This window comes from Schistocerca cancellata, chromosome 2 (genome assembly GCF_023864275.1).
Source record: "Schistocerca cancellata isolate TAMUIC-IGC-003103 chromosome 2, iqSchCanc2.1, whole genome shotgun sequence".
Classification (NCBI taxonomy): domain Eukaryota; kingdom Metazoa; phylum Arthropoda; class Insecta; order Orthoptera; family Acrididae; genus Schistocerca; species Schistocerca cancellata.
In genome coordinates this window covers 773,861,567-773,884,839 of record NC_064627.1, presented here as the reverse complement: position 1 = coordinate 773,884,839, position 23,273 = coordinate 773,861,567, and the positions used below count along the sequence as shown (strand labels likewise).

General features: G+C 43.8%; 2 protein-coding genes across 5 annotated transcripts in view; both read left to right on the top strand.

Moving 5' to 3' along the window:
• The window catches only part of LOC126162616 (cuticle protein 21-like), a 190,936-nt gene that overhangs the window by 31,037 nt on the left and 136,626 nt on the right, over window positions 1-23,273 (top strand). The gene's annotated exons all lie outside the window — the stretch shown is intronic.
• On the top strand, window positions 14,142-18,001 carry LOC126162620 (cuticle protein 21). The gene is made up of 2 exons (XM_049919241.1): window positions 14,142-14,166; window positions 17,305-18,001. The coding sequence occupies exons 1-2, from the start codon at window positions 14,155-14,157 to the stop codon at window positions 17,881-17,883; spliced, it is 591 nt and encodes a 196-aa protein (XP_049775198.1). The 5' UTR covers window positions 14,142-14,154; the 3' UTR covers window positions 17,884-18,001.

The following is a 23,273-nucleotide window of genomic DNA, read 5'->3' as shown; positions in this document are numbered from 1 at the left end:
CCGGAGACTGGATTCGAACCTGCGACCGTAGCGGTCGCGCGGTTCCAGACTGAAGAGCCTAGAACCGCTCGGCCACACCGGCCGGCAGACCACTAGTGGATAACTTTTTAAATATATATTGATTTCTCTTGGGCCCTGCACGGAGTCGAGCGTTCGTGAAATGTAGTGAACGAGCCAACTAGTGTGATGTCACAGGTACGTTGCGAGGCCAGTATTTCTTGTAGACCCCGACGCGAGTAATGTGACGTAAGAGCGAGTACGCGGCAGAGGAACTGAGGTGTGAGACATGATATTGAGTGGAAGCGCGAATTGCGTGTTTAGCGAAAAATCGGGCCCATGTAATGCGAAGTGGTTAACTGGATGTGGATCGATGCACGAGGCTCCAATAACATCATGTCCCATAATTAGTCATTGCTAATTAAAGATACATATTTTAAAGTTTTACTGTCCTTCAAAGAAGTCGTCAATATTGTGTATAACCCGTTGCCAGCGATGTGGACGTCGTAAGATACTGCAGCGCCAGCTGTGTTGGTAGTTCGAGTGGAGCGCTCTAATGTCCGATGTATTTCAGTAACAGTTACGAAGGAATGGGAGGGGAAAAATGGAAATACGTATGCATTTATCTTCTGAACTAACATGCAATTAAATGCATGATGTACGTATGACTCACCTACATAGGGTTATCTCATCCTAAATACTTCAAAAGTGAGGCGAGATTAACAGCGTTCGGCGATTGGTCGCTAGGTAATGAGCCGTGTTAAGACAAACTCTTTGAAACTGAATTCTTTTTTACTGGTAACAGAGATCAAACCGCATTTTTTCATTGTGGAAGAGACTTGAAATGTTGGGAAGAAACACACGATCCATTGGTTGAGCACACTCTGTGATTGTAGTATCCTCGTCGCCACTGGAGAGTCTTGTACCGTAGGGAAGCAAGGAGAGGATGTTGGTAGGGGTGGCCAGTATCTTCTTTCTAGAACACAAATGCACACGTGAATTGAAACGGTTCTTTGTTTACTTGTACTGGATACTTAAGTTGAATAGAGTCCATGTGTTGTGGCTCAACCTGAATAGTAATAGACCTCTTGAGAACATCAGAAATCTTGCCATTACAAACTTTAGTCTCGCTGCTGGTCGCTGTGATCACTACGTACTGTCGTAGCTGGTGATGTCAACTATGTCTGCTGTGCGAATGAATGACAGACGCCAAACTAGAATGAGTCAGTCAGTGAGGCCACCTGGTCAGCGGCGGCGCCCTGAGTACTTGCCGTCGAGAGGGCGTTGTCGGCCTGTTATTTGTCTGTGTGTCTCTGGCATCTATTGTCATAGACGCGCTTGATCGAGCTCGTACTATCGATCTTCGCGCTACATACTACGTTACGCCACCATAGTGGTTTCCCACGTTTTTGTTTGTGGTTCTTGTGAAGGATACTTGCAGATATTAAATGTCATAACAAAGAGGTATTAATTACAGTGGCGGATGCAGGTAACTTCCCCAAGTCTTCAGGAAGCTGTAAGAGTTGTTAATCCTAAAGCAGCAAGGGTTTAGTCATATGAGCAGCAAGTGATTGTGAGCGCTATCGTCAACGCTCGGCTATGTAAAATTTGTTTCCATGAAGAGATGGGAATGCTGTTGCTTCCATGCAGACATAGCTCTGTTTCCTCCAAATGTGCGCCATCCCTTGTGCTGTGTGGTGGAATCCTATTTGTGTCGCAGTAGGAACATTTTTGTCGTAATAAATTCAGTGCCAACGAATAGTTTGACATATAAAATGTATTGTTAATGTACATTTTTGTACTTAAACTGTGAAAAATAAATATTTACTACAAAACGATGTTATTTTGTCGTATTACCCGGCTAGGGTATACCACATTTACACACACCTATACGCCTGTCTAACTGCTCCTCCTATTTTAGTACAAAAATTCCTTTTACCATGAAGGTATGGTTTCTGCAATGCGACCACTCGGTTGGCCATAAGAATACGACATTGTGCATCTAGCAACTGAAAAGATGTCGTAATGCTTAAAACTAATGGAATAAATATATTTAACATGGATTCTTTTGCTGTTATAGTAAACTGTGTGGAACCCACTGCACTTACAGAATACTATTTAGGACTAGTAGCTGTGGGGTCGTATTCTATTTCACAGAAGAATTGAAAATATTGTTCGAATTGTAGGGCCAATGTTATGCCTGCGTAACAAAGTGTAACATGCATGGTAGCATCAAGATGCAGGTCTACCTTCGCAATGGAGACTGCGAGCACTGGCGGGTGTTGTGGAGTGTGAGACGCGAGGTAGCCTTGATTATGTGCAACGTCAATTAATCAGTAACAAAAGCACTGGCAGGCTGAAAGAACAAGACATCGAGTTATATGCGATTGCAGTCTTTTTCGGCGTATTTCAATGATGAATTCATCTCGGGTTTTCAGCCGAGTGGTGGCGTCGTCTTATCGCGACAAGACGACGCCACCACCACTGATAACCCGAGATCAATTCATCACAGACGTTATTTCACCAGTTACTTGGAACTCCATATGTCGTCGAGTTGGGCGCATACCCTCTTGCAATGTTCTTAGTGTTCAGGATTTGTTGAAATCGCGATTGCGTTCCCAGTTGCCGATGGAGAGGTTTCTGATTTTTTTTTTCGGTGTCAGGCTTGTCTAGTTATGTGCAACAAACAATGCGGTGTTATTATTCCATGGCAGACTTATATTAGACATTACGTCTAATAGTTAGTTGGAAGAAGTATTCCACAGGCAAAATTCGTGTTTCTTTACTTTTCTGAGGTTCAGAAAACGTTTGTAGAGAGTAGTTTCCGACGGCACGTAGAAACGTTTAGCGTGTTGTGCCTTCCAGTCCATATTTGTCAAAATCTTGGGTCATTCTCACACGGGAAAGGGGCCCAACCCGTTCCGTTTTTCAGATAGCCTATGTAAATGAAGTTCCAATTCCTTTCGTTCTTAAGACGTTGTGTGTGAATAAAATTGCAATCCTTTCCATTTATTACGACGGTCTCTATGAAGGAAGTTGTTCAAAAAACGGCTCTGAGCACTATGGGACTTAACGTCTGAGGTCATCAGTCCCCTAGAACTTAGAACTACTTAAACCTAACTAACCTAAGGACATCACACACATCTATGCCTGAGGCAGGATTCAAACCTGCGACCGTAGCGGTCGCGCGGTTCCAGACTGAAGCGTCTAGAACCGCTCGGCCACTCCGGCCGGCTAATGAAGTTGTTACCTGTTTAGTTTTTTAAACAGTATGTCTGAACGAGCTGCACCCGCTCCGTTTCTTAAACGGTCTGTATGAATGCCACCATTTGAATTTCAAAAACTATATTTGTATTTGACATTATCCGCTACATGTGAGCAGTGGTATAAATTGAGAGAGTTCGCTTGTAATACGTTTGGATGCTGGTTTAGCTTTGTGGCTGTCAATATGCCTTTCAATTCAACAGGACGAAATATTTGTCTTAAAAGTCAGGTGTTGGAATCACGACGAAATAACCACAGGAAATTGTGGTTGCGGCAGAAAGGCAAGCTGAAGCTGCGTCTGCATTGGAATGGGTATATGGACATTTTTCTCAACCGCTACAGGCATTGAGACAGAGCAAGGCGAAGGGGATGAAACCAAAGGAAAAATGTGTTTATGAAAGTGAATGGTGGAGCCACTGAACAGCGATTCCGGAAAAAGACAGACTAAGACATAAGGAACGAACCAAAAAAAAAAAAAAAAAGAAAAAAAAACACTATTGGCCATTAAAATTGATACACCAAGAAGAAATGCAGAAGATAAACGGGTATTCATTGGACAAATATATTATACTAGAACTGATATGTGATTACATTTTCACGCAATTTGGGTGCATAGATTCTGAGAAATCAGTACCCAGAACAACCACCTCTGGTCGTAATAACAGCCTTGATACGCCTGGGCATTGAGTCAAACAGAGCTTGGATGACGTGTACAGGTACAGCTGCCCATGCAGCTTCAACACAACACCACAGTTCATCAAGAGTAGTGACTGGCGTATTGTGGCGAGCCAGTTGCTCGGTCACCACTGGCCAGACTTTTCAATTGGTGAGAGATCTGGTGAATGCGCTGCCCAGGGCAGTAGTCGAACATTTTCTGTATCCAGAAAGGCCCGTACAGGACCTGCACATGCGGTCGTGCATTACCCTGCTGAAATGTAGGGTTTCGTAGGGATCGAATGAAGGATAGAGCCACGGGTCGTAACACATCTGAAATTTAACGTCCACTGTTCAAAGTGCCGTCAATGCGAACAAGAGGTGACCGAGACGTGTAACCAATGACACCCCGTACCATCACGCCGGGTGATACGCCAGTATGGCGATGACGAATACACGGTTCCAATGTGCGTTCACCACGATGTTGCCAAACACGGATGCGACCATCATGATTCTGTAAACAGAACCTGAATTCATCCGAAAAAATGACGTTTTGCCTTTCATGCACCCAGGTTCGTCGTTGAGTACACCATCGCTGGCGCTCCTATTTGTGATACAGCGTCAAGGGTAACCGCAGCCATGATCTCCGAGCTGATAGTCCATGCTGCTGCAAACGTTGTCGAACTGTTCGTGCAGATGGTTGTTGTGTTGCAAACGTCCCCATCTGTTGACTGATGGGGCGAGACGTGGTTGCACGATCGGTTACTGCCATGCGAATAAGATGCCTGTCATCTCGACTGCTAGTGATACGAGGCCGTTGGGATCCAGCAGGCGTTCCGTAATACCCTCCTGAACCCACCGATTCCATATTCTGCTAACAGTCATTGGATCTCGACCAACGCGAGCAGCAATGTCGCGATACGATATACCGCAATCGCGATAGGCTACAATCCGACCTTTATCAAAGTCGGAAACGTGATGGTACGCATTTCTCCTCCTTGCACGAGGCGTCACGACAACGTTTCACCAGGCAACGCCGGTCAACTGCTGTTTGTGTATGAGAAACCGCTTGGAAACTTTCCTCATGTCAGCATGTTGTAGGTGTCGCCACCGGCGCCAACCTAGTGTGAATGCTCTGAAAAGCTAATCATTTGTATATCACAGCATCTTCTTCCTGTCGGTTAAATTTCGCGTCTGTAGCACTTCCCTTTGTGGTGTAGCAATTTTAATGGCCAGTAGTGTATTTACAAAGGCATAAGTCGAAGACATTGGAGAAGCAGAAGAAGAAGAAGAAGAAGAAGAAAGAATGACGTTGATGAAGAACACGTCGAGGAAGGTAGTGATGCTGCTGGTGATGATGATGAAGACTAACGAAAGAAAAGTGTGTGTGTGTGTGTATGTGTATGTATGTGTGTGTGGTGTGTGTGTGTGTGTGTGTGTGTGTGTGTGTGTGTGTGAGAAGACGCCAGTTTCCGCAATTGAGAGGCGCCAATTCATATGAAGCTAACGCAATTTTTTACGCAGTTCAAATGAAGCTTGAGTAATTTCACAACTACTTTCTCATTGGCTGCTTTATTTTAATACCTGCTGTAATACCACTCTGTCATTGACTGTTTCGTTTTAATGGTGGGTAAAATACGAGGGAAATTTCATAAATAATTCACACTTTTTCAATATCTCGTTATAGACCTTCATTATAGTCGCCCTGCTTCTCCATGACTGAACCCGAACGTCTCGGAAGCTCTTTTATTCCATCCAGGACACCATTTCTGTCATCTGTCGAATGACTCGGGTAACGGTTGTAAAAAGCTTTTCCAGCGAAAGATAACGACGTCCACACGTAGGTTTTTCAGTTGCGGGAACAAGTCGAAGTCTGGTGGAGTCATGTCCGGGTTGTAAGGAGGATGCGGCAACACTTCCGAGCCGTATTTACGCACTTTTTGGGCTATGCGGGCGAGCGTTGTTGTGGAGATGAGTGGCCAGCCTCGAGCAACTGGTCTCAGGTTTTGCGGCTTTTCTGCTCAGGTGTTGCTTGGAGTTACGATAATACACCGCTGTGATACTTGTTCCACATGGAAATATATACAGGGTGTTACAAAAAGGTACGGCCAAACTTTCAGGAAACATTTCTCATACACAAATAAGGAAAAGATGTTATGTGGACATGTGTCCGGAAACGCTTAATTTCCATGTTAGAGCTTATTTTAGTTTCGTCAGTATGTACTGTACTTCCTCGATTCACCGCCAGTTGGCCCAATTGAAGGAAGATAATGTTGACTTCGGTGCTTGTGTTGACATGCGACTCATTGCTCTACAGTACTAGCATCAAGCACATCAGTATGTAGCATCAACAGGTTAGTGTTCATCACGAACGTGGTTTTGCAGTCAGTGCAATGTTTACAAATGCGGAGTTGTCAGATGCCCATTTAATGTATGGATTAGCACGGGGCAATAGCCGTGGCGCGGTACGTTTGTATCGAGACAGATTTCCAAAACGAAGGTGTCCCGACAGGAAGACGTTCGAAGCAATTGATCGGCGTCTTAGGGAGCACGGAACATTCCAACCTATGACTCGCGACTGGGGAAGACCTAGAACGACGAGGACACCTGCAATGGACGAGGCAATTCTTCGTGCAGTTGACGATAACCCTAATGTCAGCGTCAGAGAAGTTGCTGCTGTACAAGGTAACGTTGACCACGTCACTGTATGGAGAGTGCTACGGGAGAACCAGTTGTTTCCGTACCTTGTACAGCGTGTGCAGGCACTATCAGCAGCTGATTGGCCTCCAAAGGTACACTTCTGGGAATGGTTCATCCAACAATGTGTCAATCCTCATTTCAGTGCAAATGTTCTCTTTACGGATGAGGCTTCAACCAACGAGATCAAATTGTAAATTCAGCATGTATGGGCTGACGAGAATCCGCACGCAATTGTGCAATCACGTCATCAACACAGATTTTCTGTGAACGTTTGGGCAGGCATTGTTGGTGATGTCTTGATTGGGCCCCATGTTCTTCCACCTACGCTCAATGGAGCACGTTATCATGATTTCATACGGGATACTCTACCTGTGCTGCTAGAACATGTGCCTTTAGCGCGCATCTCGTGGTCGTGCGGTAGCGTTCTCGCTTCCCACGCCCGGGTTCCCGGCTTCGATTCCCGGCGGGGTCAGGGATTTTCTCTGCCTTGTGATGGCTGGGTGTTGTGTGCTGTCGTTAGGTTTGTTAGGTTTAAGTAGTTCTAAGTTCTAGGGGACTTATGACCACAGCAGTTGAGCCCCATAGTGCTCAGAGCCATTTGAACCATTTTTTGTGCCTTTACAAGTACGGCACAACATGTGGTTCATGCACGATGGAGCTCCTGCACATTTATTAATTTATTTATTTATTGTTCCTTGGGACCAAATTAAGGAGAAGTCTCCATGGTCATGGAACGAGTCAATACATGAAATTATAACATGATAGTAGAAACAGATAAAATGAAATATAAAAAACATATTCAGGCGACAAGTCGTAAGTCCAGGAGCTCCTCGACAGAATAGAAGGAGTGAGCCATGAGGAAACTCTTCAGTTTAGACTTAAAAGAGTTTGGGCTACTGCTAAGATTTTTTAGTTCTTGTGGTAGCTTATTGAAAATGTATGCAGCAGAATACTGCACTCCTTTCTGCACATGAGTCAAGGAAGTGCATTCCACATGCAGATTGGATTTCTGCCTAGTATTAACTGAGTGAAAGCTGCTAACTCTTGGGAATAGGCTAATATTGCTAACAACAAACGACATTAAAGAAAATATATACTGTGAGAGAAATGTCAGAATTCCCAGACTGTTGAATAGGGGTCGACAAGAGGTTCTCGAACTTACACCACATATAGCTCGAACAGCCCGTTTTTGAGCCAAAAATATCCTTTTTGAATCAGAAGAATTACCCCAAAAAACACTTTGTTACAGGAAATGTTCAAAATGTCCTCCGTTAGCGAGGATACAAGCATCCACCCTCCGTTGAATGGAATCCCTGATGCGCTGATTTCAGTCGAAGTGTTCGTACGCTTCTCAACAACAGATTCGGTGACCGATGGATTGGTAGAGGCGGACCAATTCCATGGCCTCCATGCTCTCCTGACCTCAACCCTCTTGACTTTCATTTATGGGGGCATTTGAAAGCTCTTGTCTACGCAACCCTGGTACCAAATGTAGAGACTCTTCGTGCTCGTATTGTGGACGGCTGTGATACAATACGCCATTCTCCAGGGCTGCATCAGCGCATCAGGGATTCCATGCGACGGAGGGTGGACGCATGTATCCTCGCTAACGGACATTTTGAGCATTTCCTGTAACAAAGTGTTTGAAACGCTGGTACGTTCTGTTGCTGTGTGTTTCCATTCCATGATTAATGTGATTTGAAGAGAAGTAATAAAATGAGCTCTAACATGGAAAGTAAGCGTTTCCGGACACATGTCCACATAATATATTTTCTTTCTTTGTGTATGAGGAATGTTTCCTGAAAGTTTGGCCGTACCTTTTTGTAACACCCTGTATATCAAGATGATCTCAATCGTATCTATGCCTGTGTACATTTTTGCACTTGATCTTCACCTGTATAACATGGAATTCTGCTTAACCCGAATTTTACCGCTCCCTCGAAATCATGGAATGACGCATACACCGCCTCGCTTTCCCCAACCGATTACCTTCTCCCTCTAGTATCCTGTATCACCTTACACAGTTCCCACACTTCCTCATACGCATACATCTCACAAGTATTTGACACTCAACTCCATTCGATCTCCTCATCTCTGAGAATGCTGGAACGCATTCGTGCCTCTATCAGTACGTCCCACCTTTCCTCTATCTCCAAATTCTCAATGTCCCTCCCCTACCAGCCTATAAACTCATCTCTGAAATCTACCCTTCCTTCTACCCATAACCTAACCTACGCATCCCACTACATTCTGTCTGAGGCTCCAGTTCACCCTTTCCTTGGCCACCTGGCAGCGTACTCATATCCTGACATCTACGTATCACCTATTACTTCGTACCTATTACTTCGTTCACACATGGAGATCCTAGATCCCTTGCAAGCTCCATTCGAAACTAATCGTATATCAGTACTTTATTTCCGTTGTCGTATTTGGCCTTGTTGCCTACCTCTATCTACCCCCACATATGACGAATTACAAAATAATACCAGTGTTTGTGAGTCCAACTTTATACTGGATCGGCACGGGACCTCCGCTGTTCAATATAAAATGTGAAATCAAAACACGTTGAGCCGTCTAAATTTACAGATTTATTTTTGCTACCAGTTTCAGCGTTACACTACCCCATCTTCAGTCCCCTGACCGAAGCACAGGGAGAGTCCCACCTCTTGTTCAAACAAAATAGGGGCCAGCATACAGCCATTGGTATCCGCAGACTTCTTTTTAACAAAGCAGTCACTGCAAGTGATGATCAGAGGGATCGCTTTGTTAAGAAAAAGTCTATAGATTTCAGTGACTATGTTGGTCACTTTGTTGTTTGTACAAGAGGTGGGATTCTTCCCACACGTCGGTCAGAGGTCCTGAAGATCGCATAGTCTAACGCCGAAACTGGTAGCAAAAATAAAATAAAATTGGAAGTTTAGACAGCTGAAGGCGTTTTGATTTGACATTTTTTACACGAATGTGGTGTTTGTATGTTAACTAACATTTAATCCGAGCACGACACAGTTGATATCAGTAACTCATCATTCATCAGTACATCGGATGCAACCACTTATTGCCCACACAGCAACAGACCGTGCCTGAAAGCGTTAACTACGTACACAGCAAAGTGAGTTGCGGATAATATGTGACAAGCTCAAAAATGCACTCGAGCGTATTCTGAAAATGCTTTAATGGAAATAACAAACTTCAGCGTATGTTTTCTGACGGTTAATTACATGTGTGTGGCCAGAACTTATTCTTGACTGCTCATTGTTGTATGAGTAAGTCAGGATATTTTATGTGCTACTACTACGATAAACGTTATAGGTATTGGCGCCGTACTGTCAATAAACACGTTTTCTGGACGAGAAGGACAATCCAGTTTAGTAACGTTACAGTAGTTTCTAAGCGATACAGTCAAAAACACCTTGATAATAATTCCTGTTATCGTGTACAAAAACAATGTGGAGAAGCGGCACTTTCCTTTTTATAATGAACACAGTAATTTCCTATAATTATGCTTTCGTCCGGTTCCTCACAATATTCGAACCACACTGCTACAAAACGTTAGTAGGAACATTATAAAGTTACTCATAACATGACATTCATTCTAATACTGCACTACACTCTGTCTGCCTCCTTACCGTCCTAGCGACAATGACCATCTTTCAAAATCTCGAATCAAATTACAAGCGTCAGCGCGCACTTAGATGTTCAGATACTGCATAAGTTGGGATGACAGTACGCTGGCACCCTTTCCCCTAATATCCTCCGAACCACCTCCCACAAGCACACACGCTTATAAGGCATCCCAATCATGCTTCACATCACCATCGTTCAGTCACAAACCTATTTCACCTTCTAAAATTTTTAATACTGAAATTGTGAAAGTTTGTATTGTAACGGTTTAATAATGCCAATAAGGCCCCTGCCGGCCTGCCCCCAATAGGTGGAAATTAACTGAAGAAAACTTGCAGTTGAGATTTCTGCTTGAAGATCAGCATACTCGAAATTACTATCGCAATTAATAAAAAATAAATTTTTTTTTTTGACAGCCGCAAGCAAAAACTGACATGCTGAACACTTAGAACGGAACATCCGTCTGATACGGCTTGCGTTTGTTCCAATAGAGGCGCCCAAAGTCGCCCTTCGTTTATAGCGGACTACGAGAGTCACATTTGGTATATAGTCGTAGTGCAGTGAAGGTGACGTTCCTCGTAGTGTTTATTTATTCAACAATACTTGCTTCCATTCCAGATGTACATCGCCTAACAAGGGAATTTTCCAGGTAAGAGAAAATATTCACCCGCCACACAGACTGATGTTCCTGAATTCGGAGCCGTCCGGAGAGGCCGAGTGGTTCTAAGCGCTACAGTCTGGAACCGCGCGATCGCTACGGTCGCAGGTTCGAATCCTGCCTCAGGCATGGATGTGTGTGATGTCCTTAGGTAAGTTAGGTTTAAGTAGTTCTAAGTTCTAGGGGACTGATGACCTCAGATGTTAAGTCCCATAGAGCTCAGAGCCATTTGAACCATCCTGAATTCGGGCTATTGTGCCTCAAAGCTAGATAATCGAAGTTATTCTTTAAGTTCTTTTACGTGACATTTTTAGTTGACTGACTACTCTAAAGCTTAATTTTTTGTTTTAGTGAGCATGCTTAGAGAAATTTGGACTGAATAACGTTGTTCATAAAATCACCAAATTACTTATTTTTAAGAGCAGTTTCAGTTCGTTTTAGTATGGTTCTCTTTCTTTATAAATTATAGTTTTACTCGTTAGAAATATCTCCTGCGCATAGGTATGTACTTTACACAGTATTAAATTTTATTTGATGTATTATTGCTAATTCATTTTCCCATTTTTTCTTGGTTGTTTGCGCCGGCCGGAGTGGCCAAGCGGTTAAAGGCGCTACAGTCTGGAACCGTACGACCGCTACGGTCGCAGGTTCGAATCCTGCCTCGGGCATGGATGTGTGTGATGTCCTTAGGTTAGTTAGGTTTAAGTAGTTCTAAGTTTCTAGGGGACTTATGACCCCAGCAGTTGAGTCCCATAGTGCTCAGAGCCATTTGAACCATTTGGTTGTTTGCTAGTTTCTGAAGATAGGTAGCTACTTCTTATACAATTTCTCCTTTCATCAACTGCATTCAACAAGGAAGTACAACTATATAATGGTTCCTAACTCAGGCTGTTTTTAAGATTGCAATGGCTCGAAAAACACCTGTAAATCTGTCGAGCAGAAGCAGATGATTCCGCAGGTGACGGAGGAGATGTTTTCTGAAGGCTATGTCTCTGGAGTTGTCTCCGGACATTCATATGTTCCTGGCCAAGAAGATCTGTCAACGGTAGAACACGACTCAGGTTCAGAAATATCCGAAACAAAACTAGATCAGAATATTATGTACAAAAGCCGATCACCACCCAGCTGAAAAAGTGAGCAATCTCAATTCTGATAATAATGTGTCAGCTACGACGAACACGGAATGTGACTCCCCAGATTCACCAAGTGTTCCAAATTCCTCTGTTAGCTTATCTCAGGACTATCAAAGTGACTCTGTTCGTTACTTCTGTATAGGTAAAATACCGTACAAGGCTGATAAAATTTTCTTGACACTGCGGGATTTTCTTTCTGAAATTAAATTGAAAATTAGAATTATTGAATTTCAACACTTCAGTCATTTTAAAAGTTCAGATAAGTCCCAATATCCAACAACTGCTTAATACGAGGGTCGTTCAATACGTAATGCCCCACATTCTTTCTCAGAACATATTTATTGTTAAGAGTCAGAATTCGGTGACAATATACATCAACATGTCTTGTCAAAGTCCTATTTTTCTATGTAGTCTCCATCACGTTCTATGGCCGTACGCCAACGTTGTGGAAGAGCATGTATTCTCTGCTGGTCAAAGCTTTTGTCTTGTAAGCGTAGCCACGTTTCCACTGCATGACTGACACTCTCGTCATCTTCGAAGTGTGTCCCCCGTAGAGAATCTTTTCCGGCAGAGGGGTTGTCTTGAATTTCTTCTTTTGTGGTGAGTGAGGATAATGCCACTCCATGGACTGCCTTTTTGTTTCCGTCGTAAAGTGGTGCATGCAGCTTTCGGCCCCCGTTACGATCACTAACAGAATGGCCTCTCCGTCTATCTCAAAACGCTCCAACAATTCAGATGAAATGGCCTTTCTTTGATTCTTGTGGTCCGCTGCGAGCATTCGTGGAACCCATCGTGAGCACCTCTTTGAATATCCGAGAGTCTCGATCATTGCAGCCGCACCTCCAATGCTTTAACAACTGTAGAGCTAATTGTCGAGTTGTGATGCGCCGGTCGGCACGAATAATGACATCCGCAAGAATCAGCATATCTGGAGCAGTGGCTGTGACAGGACGTCCAGAGCGTGGCTGATCGTGGAGCTCTGTTTCTGAATGTCCGGAGACTGTGGCTTTCTTTACCCATCGCCCAACTGTACTCCTATGAACTGCAGCATCGCCATACACTGCACACAAACGTTTATGGATGTTCACCACGGTTTCTTTTTCTGCACAAAAGAATTCGATAACAGCACGCTGCTTGTAATGTGAGTCGTATGTAGACGGCATTTTGACGCTGTACTACGGCTCTGCCATGTGTCAGAACGGTTCGAAACTTCACCCGCGCACAGAACAAACATCAAATGTGAAGCAACAACAAGGACGTTTGTCTGTGTATATTAATAGCTTTTTTTAAAATAAGTGCCGCATTACTTATTGAACGACTCTCGTATATACCAGAAAAAAGGACATTCGCCCCACAGGCGGATGTTCCTACTAACTGTCAGCCTCCCAGGCGGATGCTCCCCAAAACGCACTGTAAAACTATGCTCCTATCTAAGCGTTCATAATTACGTGAAAACTATGGACCCGTACCACATCGAACTCCAGTGACGTGCTAACCTGCCTGCCGCTCGTGCGCTGCTTTCTCCGCTAAACGCATACAGATCAACAGATGAACGCCGGCTGGAGTGGCTGAGCGGTTAAAGGCGCTACAGTCTGGAACCGCCCGACCGCTACGGTCGCAGGTTCGAATCCTGCCTCGGGCATGGATGTGTGTGATGTCCTTAGGTTAGTTAGGTTTAAGTAGTTCTAAGTTCTAGGGGACTTATGACCACAGCAGTTGAGTCCCATAGTGCTCAGAGCCATTTGAGCCAACAGATGAACGTGGCCCGGTGTTCCCAAAACGCACTGTAAAATTATGTTCCTCTCTAAGCGTTCATAATTACGTGAAAACTATGGTCTCGTACAACATCGAATTCTAGTGACGTGCTAACCTGCCTGTCGATCGTGCGCTGCTTTCTCCGCTAAACGCATTCAGATCAGCAGATCAACGTGGCCGTCAGCGGCCGGCAGAAGTGGGGTAAGTGCGCCCAAGGTCGGAGTGGCCGCGAAATCACACGGGTCTGGGCCGGCCGGCCCGCCGTTCGTTGCGAAAACTGCGGCGCGACCCACCACGCCCAGCGGCGGCTATATAACAGCTAGCTGGCCACCGAGCGGGCAGTTCTCTGCTACCGTCGGCAAACTCATCAACATGGCCTGCAAGGTACGTCTCGGGGAGAGAAAGCCACCGCAGTTTCAATAGCGCAGCTTTCCAAATTGTTGCCTGCCAGTTCACTGACTCATATTCAACTTTCGAGTCACCTACCGCTCAGCAAACTGAAAACTCTCTGACTTACTAACGAACAAAACTTTTCGATATGTTAAACGCAGACAAGGAAACAGAAGAGCAAACGATTAATTGTGGCACAGAGTAAATTATTTTTCCGGACTATTTAAGGCGCCTCAAATGTTGAAGTTCTAACACTTAAAAAGTTAACTCCGCGATCAGACTCAGAGGATCTTGCGATGGCGACCGGTTGTCGTGTCATCCTCTGCCTTACGGTGTCATTCATGCTGGACGGAGGGCCTTCGAGTCAACACGACGCTCTCCCGACAGTTGCCTGCTTCCCAGACCTTACAGCTGCAACTTCGCATTCAAGGAGTGCCTCCATTGGCTTCATGATGTTTAGTGGACCCGCTCCATTCTTTCCGTTAAGGAAAACCTTCACAGTACTGGGAACTGAAATCAGTCCTTTGCTGGACATTCAGATGCGCTGCCAATTCTGCTGTGGAGGTGGACAGTATATACACTGACGGAGAAATATCATCGCAACACCAAAAAATAATTAATGTAGAGTAACGAAATTTCGGGAATTCATTTATCTAGGTAATACATGTAAGTGATTAACATTGGAAGACGACAGGTTAATGTAAACGCGAGATCAGCCATTGCAAGTGTGAAACACTGGTACATTAATAGCCGATGTAACCGCCAGAATGTAGAATGGAAGCATGCAGACGTGCATGCATTGTGTTGTACAGCTGCAGGATGTCAGTTTGTGGTATGGAGTTCCAAGTCTGTTGCACTTGGTTGGTCAGTACAAGAACAGTTAATCATGGTTGTGGATGACACCAGAATTGTCCGATGACGTGCCATATGTGCTCCATTGGAGCTGGGTTACAAGAGGAGTATGTGGGCGAGAGTTATCCAGTTGGAAAACACCCCCTGGAATGCTGTTCACGAATGACAGCACAACAGGTCGAATCCCAAGACTGACGTACCAACTTGCAGTTAGGGTGCGTGGCATAATCACGAGAGTTCTCCTGCTGTCACACGAAATCGCACCCCGGACCATAGCTCCAGGTGTAGGTCCAGTGTGTCTAGCACACAGACAGGCTGGTAGAAGACCCTCAACTGCCCTCCTTCTAACCAACAAACGGCCATCACTGACATTGAGGAGAAACAACTTCCATCAGGAAACACAACAGGCCTCCACTCTTCCCTCCAATGAGCCCGCGCTTGACACCACTGGAGTCCCAAATGGCGATGGTTCGAAGTCAGGGAAATTCACGTTATACGGCGAATCGCTCGAAGCTGTCTTGGAAGTAACCGATTAGTATTAGTTCATTGCGTCATTGTGGTGCCAAATGCTGCACAAATTTTGCTGCAGATACAGTACGATACGCCAGACCCCTACGCCAAACTCGATGTTGTTTCCTCTGGGTAGTGTCACGTGGCCGTCTAGAGCCCCGTCTTCTTGCGACGGTACATTCTCGTGTTCACCGCCATTAGCAATCATGTACAGTGGCTACATTCCTGTAAGTCTTTCTCCAACATCGTAGAAGGAACATCCAGCTTCTCGTAGTCCTATTACACGACCTTGTTCAAATTTAGTGAGGTGTTGATAGTGACGTCTCTGACGCCTTACAGTCATTCTTGACTAAGATCAACTCATCTCGTCAAAATTCAAATGTAACTAACGCTCACGACCCTCACTGCATGCATTTAAAGCAAACCTGATTTGCATCCTCATAGTGACGCTGCTAACGCCACATTTACGCGGCTGGCATGGAATCTGAAGAGACATCATCTTTCAGGTGTAGAAACACGGGTTTCTGCCGCACGACTCCTTCTTGGTGTTCATATTTTTTTCCGTCATTGTATAAATATTACACAATTAATAGTTTTGAGTTCGCTGCAATATAATTTGATGCAGCGGATGCCTTAATTATGTTAGACGCTATGTAAGTGGGTATTGTAATATATGTAGATACCCAAAACCAAGGGATCAAACCTACACATGTTGTTAATTAAATCAAACAAGCACAAAAAGTGATTTAAAAACTCAGAATCAGAAGTGATGTGCTTGTTGTGCTGCAGGAGAGCTAGAAATTACTTGCACTTTCTGTGTCTCCTGAGTCTTTCGCAGTGGCATAACTGGATTCTCGGATTTCAAGCAGTGCCAATTAAATCAACTTGAAAACCGAGAATATTTTTATTTACTTAAAGGTTGCTTCTTTGAAAGACTTACCAGCTAAATGATGTGGCAGTTAATTTATATAGGCCAGATTTTATTCATATTCAGATAAAACAGTCACAGATCGCGACAATTTCCTTCACTACTAGCGCTTTGCTTCGCCAAACGTGGGCATCATCACTGGCTTTAAACTTAAACGTACATTTTACAAAGTCCTCTGTCCCCGAGAGCCGATGTCTACGTTTGCTACGTTTGTGCTTTGCCAAGCTTGAAGAGCAGTCCACAAATATTTACGTGTTGCCACGAAGGCAATGATTATCTGACAAAGCTCGTCTCTGAAAATCGAAACCGGTAATAGTGATTCGAATTGTGTGTGACCTTTGACACATTTATGTGAATATTAATGCTTCCGTTTGCGAAATTTATTCATCCTTCTTCACGAAGCAGTAGCGCATGTTTCACAGTTCAGTTTCAGTTTCACAGATCGGAGCATTAGAAAGGGTTGGACAGGGCAATCTGGGGCAATGGAACACAGCGAGTGTTTAGAAACGTCCACAATCTCTCAAAACCCCAAATACAATGCCTAGTACAATGTAATTTCTAGTATCTTCAAGAGTGCAGCAACTAATTACGTTTCATAGCCTCTAAACTTTCGGAATTCGGCTCTCTGTGATTTTACATCCAATTACGGACGGGAACTGGGTGGTACGTTCGAGACAGTGAAGTTGTTTTTCTCCCTTCCTCCATCGCTGTCAAGGCTGTGTGATTATTGATCTCCTTTTATTGTTATGATTAATATTTCTCACTTGCCATAAGCATTTCTGAAGAGTGACTACTCGGTCTCAGCTCCCACAGTGTTCTGATAACATGACGTTATATTTCAGCTGATCGTCCTCGCCGCCTTCGTGGCCGTGGCCCGTGCCGGTTACCTGGGCGCGCCCGCCGTGGTCGCCCCCGGCGCTCCTCTGGCTGCCCGCGCCTACGCCGCCCCTGTGGCGTACGCTGCCCCCGCACTCCGTGCTGCCCCTGTGGCATACGCCGCCCCTGCGCTGCGTGCCGCCCCCCTGGCCGTCGCCCCCGCCGTGAGGGCCGCCCCCGTCGCCGTCGCCGCCCCCGCCGCAGTGGCCGCCGAGTACGACCCCAACCCCCAGTACAGCTACGCCTACAACGTGCAGGACGCCCTCACCGGTGACTCCAAGGCTCAACAGGAGACCCGCAACGGAGACGTCGTCCAGGGCAGCTACAGCCTGGTCGAGCCCGACGGTTCCATCCGCACCGTCGACTACACCGCCGACCCCGTCAACGGCTTCAACGCCGTCGTGCACAAGGAGGCCGGAGCTCACCCCGCCCCCGTCGTCGCCAAGGTCGCCGCCCCCGTCGCCTACGCCGCCCCCGCCATCGCTAAGGTCGCTGCTCCCCTTGCCTACGCTGCCCCCGCCTACGGCAAGGCTATCCTGGGTTAAGTTACCTGAGTAACTTCGCAGGCAAACGATACTGAAAGAATGATGCGTGCAAATTCTTGTATTTATTGTGTGTAAATGTGTTTTGATCAGTATTTTATACGCAACAAATAAAAACTGTTGACACAATAGTAAGCATTTTGTGCGTTTCTTTCTTGTGGTCCTTATACACTACTGACATGGTGTATCTTTGTTCAGCGTAGTCCTCTGCTCGTTGGAAAGAAATGCACTTAAATAATTATTAACTTTAATATATTTAACACGTTGTACCTTGATTACTCGGCATTAATTTTTAGACTTTTTTGGCATATCCTATACATCAAGACAATAAATTCAGCAGCGTAGGGATATAAAATCTTGGATACATTATAAATATAGGAATATGCTACACATGATTTATGAAAATACATTGCTAAATGCGACCAGTTGACCGAAGTACTTACTGAAATTGTTAGCATCACATGAATTTCCAGAATATAGTTTGTGATTTGAGGAGAGAATGATAAGGATTATTGAAATAGCTAGTTAAGAATACTAGTCCATATAAAAGAGGTTTGTTTCTATTTTTCCTTAGTGCGTGCGTAAATTTAGTTTTGCTCAATTTAAAAGTCCACGTACCGCTTCATAAGCGTGGAGGACTAACACGTCAGTCAACTAACAACGTGTCACCTGTCGTAACCCTCGATTCCAAATCAGCCGTGTCCTAAAACGGTTGGCTTCCAAATCTTGTGTTCTCAGTACGGTTGCACAGCCGTTCCCTGCTAAAGCTTTTCCTTATATCCCAACGGCCGGAGTGGCCGTGCGGTTCTAGGCGCTACATTCTGGAACCGCGAGACCGCTACGGTCGCAGGTTCGAATCCTGTCTCGCGCATGGATGTGTGTGATGGCCTTAGGTTAGTTAGGTTTAAGTAGTTCTAAGTTCTACGGGACTGATGACCTCAGAAGTTGAGTCCCATATTGCTCAGAGCCATTTGAACCATTCTTATATCCCTTCTAAGACAAAGAAAATGGCGTTCCGCAATAACGGTTATATCCTATTCCCGGTTTTGTTGCCATTGATGGCAAGCCATCCTGGGCTTACATTTCAGCAAGATAATGCGCTCCACGAGAATTTCTATTGATTATCTTCGTGCTTTCGAAGCCCTACCTTGGCTAAGAAGGTCGCCAGATCTCTCGCCAATTAAGCGTGTTTGGAGCATCACGAACAGGGCCCTCCAGTCAGCTCAGAATTTTGACCATATGACGCGTAAGTTGGACAGAATTTGGCACGATAACCCTGAGGAGGACATCCAACAACTCCGTCACTCAATGCCGAGCCGAATAACTGCTTGCGTAAGGGCCAGAGTTACCCGTTGTTCTGAAATGGTTATCATTAGTTTGACTGTACATGTACGTTACATCTAACGATTTCCGTTCCATTGGGATAATCCCTTCATGTTGCGTCGTTTGTTTTGTCTTAGAATTATTATTATGAACGTAACAACTGTTCACACCTAAGTATGCGGAAATCGATCAGGCAGACGATCAACTCTTGATTTTATTTTTTATTTTTTATTTTTTAGTTGAGGTACTATCACCGAAATGCTTCGTCTATTAGTCACTCCAAACATCGAAGCTAAAGGAGAGTGTTATGCTAGATGATGCATTTTATACTAAATTTTTTATAAGATTATTCGATGGAAAAGTGGTCTAGCAAATAAAATTTGAAGACGTTCTCGTTGTCATGTTACGCCATAACCAGTGCTAAAGTGTGTTAATTCATACTTCATTAACTGACAATGATGACGTTGCAAATACGGAGCAGAAGTATTATAAGATGTTACATCTCGGTTAATTAGATAAAGAAGAAGTAACAAAGCAGAAATTCAAACTTATTTAAAGTTCAGTTCAAATGTTATTATTTCACATGGCACATACTGAATCAGTTCTTTTTATCAGAATAGGAATGCTACGTTAGCGTTTTTTTTTAATCACTTGTTCGCTTCTTTCAACAGCTAGTGGAAGAGGGTGGAAGGATTCCTGCTGAGCTTTGATGTAAAAACTGATATGCCAAATTACTTTGTTGCTGATATCTTAGTGGACGGAATGACTGTCCTATTGTGTGACTCGTTGAAAGGTGGCTACACTGAGTCACAGCGCCAGAGATTGCGCCAAAGAGTATTATTCAGCCGCCTCCACAGGCAGTTCTTGTCGAGAAGCGGTGGTAGAGAGTGCTTGTTGAGATGTTGCAGTAGCGTGTCGTAGTTGAAAAGTTGCGGTAGTGAGTGCTTGTTCAGAAGTTGTAGTATTGTTTTGATGGGCTAGACACCAGATGTTGTTGGTTTGGGGATGCTGTAATGATCAGAGTGTACCTTTCGTCAATATATATGAAGGTAGAAAAATTCCTTTTTTTTCTTTTTTTCTCATTATTTCAATGTCTTAAACAATAATCCTCTTGGTCACAGGTTCAGTCAACAAAGCAACTGGCTCGTGTTCTTGTATTAGACTGTATTTCTGGTTTCTATGTGCAGTTATAGTATTTCTGTTTTTTTAATTACTTCAGTATAAATGGTGTTTAAAATATCTTGTCTTATTGAGGAAGAACCGTGCCAGATGTGTACGTTGAATCACACTTTCACACACAGAACAGTTACACTTGTGCTTTGTTGTTTCGTAGGTTTTATAGTTGCTGGGGACTTAATTAATTGTGTTAACGGAAATTTCCTTTCATTCTTTGTTGTTATTCTATGCAGTCAGATTGCGTACTAATACTGGTCAGGGCCAACCGGCTACGAGACAGCGTAACCGGACAGATAGTAAAATTATTTGCATAATAAAACTTAATTAAGCCCCCATGCACGTGGCGACGCTGCTTAGGATCGTCCCTTAGAATTCTTTTGATAGTAAAAGTAGCAGACAGTAGTATTGTTGTAGTAATTTGTAGTAATAGAATATTGCATGTGTAGATTTGCTAATTGAACATTTGTAGTTGTCTTGTCTTTCTTCTAATGGTATTTTTGCAGAATTTAATTTTTGATGTCTAGTACACGGGTTTGACAATTTTGTGCAATTATGAAGATTTCAATTCTTCGTTAATCGTGATTGTCGGAAAGCTCTTCGTGTGAATGGTATTGTTGGAGATAAAGTGTCATTCTGTGTAATTTTCGTATAGGGACGAGTTTTGTATATTTTGTAAATGATTACGCGATCGATGAAAAAGGCAAAAATGATGAATAGTCAGAAAGACGAAATTGTTGACATAGCGAACTCGCCAACACAGGACAACAGTTGTTGTTGTTGTTGTGGTCTTCAGTCCTGAGACTGGTTTGATGCAGCTATCCATGCTACTCTATCCTGTGCAAGCTTCTTCATCTCCCAGTACCTACTGCAACCTACATCCTTCTGAATCTGCTTAGTGTATTCATCTCTTGGTCTCCCCCTACGATTTTTACCCTCCACGCTGCCCTCCAATACTAAATTGGTGATCCCTTGATGCCTCAGAACATGTCCTACCAACCGATCCCTTTTTCTGGTCAAGTTGTGCCACAAACTTCTCTTCTCCCCAATCCTATTCAATACTTCCTCATTAGTTACGTGATCTACCCATCTAATCTTCAGCATTCTTCTGTAGCACCACATTTCAAAAGCTTCTATTCTCTTCTTGTCCAAACTATTTACCGTCCATGTTTCACTTCCATACATGGCTACACTCCATACAAATACTTTCAGAAATGACTTCCTGACACTTAAATCTATACTCGATGTTAACAAATTTCTCTTCTTCAGAAACGCTTTCCTTGCCATTGCCAGTCTACATTTAATATCCTCTCTACTTCGACCATCATCAGTTATTTTGCTCCCCAAATAGCAAAACTCCTTTACTACTTTAAGTGTCTCATTTTCTAATCTAATTCCCTCAGCATCACCCGACTTAATTCGACTACATTCCATTATCCTCGTTTTGCTTTTGTTGATGTTCATCTTATATCCTCCCTTCAAGACACCATCCATTCCATTCAACTGCTCTTCCAAGTCCTTTGCTGTCTCTGACAGAATTACAATGTCATCGGCGAACCTTAAAGTTTTTATTTCTTCTCCATGGATTTTAATACCTACTCCAAATTTTTCTTTTGTTTCCTTTACTGCTTGCTCAATATACAGATTGAATAACATCGGGGAGAGGCTACAACCCTGTCTCACTCCCTTCCCAACCACTGCTTCCCTTTCATACCCCTCGACTCTTACAACTGCCATCTGGTTTCTGTACAAATTGTATATAGCCTTTCGCTCCCTGTATTTTACCCCTGCCACCTTTATAATTTGAAATAGAGTATTCCAGTCAACACTGTCAAAAGCTTTCTCTAAGTCTACAAATGCTAGAAACGTAGGTTTGCCTTTCCTTAATCTTTCTTCTAAGATTAGTCGTAAGGTCAGTATTGCCTCACGTGTTCCACTATTTCTACGGAATCCAAACTGATCTTCCCCGAGGTCGGCTTCTACTAGTTTTTCCATTCGTCTGTAAAGAATTCGTGCTAGTACTTTGCAGCTGTGGCTTATTAAGCTGATTGTCCGGTAATTTTCACATCTGTCAACACCTGCTTTCTTTCGGATTGGAATTATTATATTCTTCTTGAAGTCTGAGGGTATTTCGCCTGTTTCATACATCTTGCTCACCAGATGGTAGAGTTTTGTCAGGACTGGCTCTCCCAAGGCCGTCAGTAGTTCCAATGGAATGTTGTCTACTCCGGGGGCCTTGTTTCGAATTAGGTCTTTCAGTGCTCTGTCAAACTCTTCATGCAGTATCGTATCTCCCATTTCATCTTTATCTACATCCTCTTCCATTTCCATAATATTGTCCTCAAGTACATCGCCCTTGTATAGACCCTCTATATACTCCTTCCACTTTTCTGCTTTCCCTTCTTTGCTTAGAACTGGGTTTCCATCTGAGCTCTTGATGTTTATACAAGTGGTTCTCTTATCTCCAAAAGTCTCTTTAATTTTCCTGTAGGCAGTATCTATCTTACCCCTAGTGAGATAAGCCTCTACATCCTTACATTTGTCCTCTAGCCATCCCTGCTTAGCCATTTTGCACTTCCTGTCGATCTCATTTTTGAGAAGTTTGTATTCTTTTTAGCCTGCTTCATTTACTGCATTTGTATATTTTCTCCTTTCATCAATTAAATTCAATATTTCTTCTGTTACCCAAGAATTTCTACTACCCCTCGTCTTTTTACCTACTTGATCCTCTGCTGCCTTCACTACTTCATCCCTCAAAGCTACCCATTCTTCTTCTACTGTATTTCTTTCCCCCATTCCTGTCAATTGTTCCCTTATGCTCTCCCTGAAACTCTGTACAACCTCTGGTTCTTTCAGTTTATCCAGGTCCCATCTCCTAAAATTCCCACCTTTTTGCA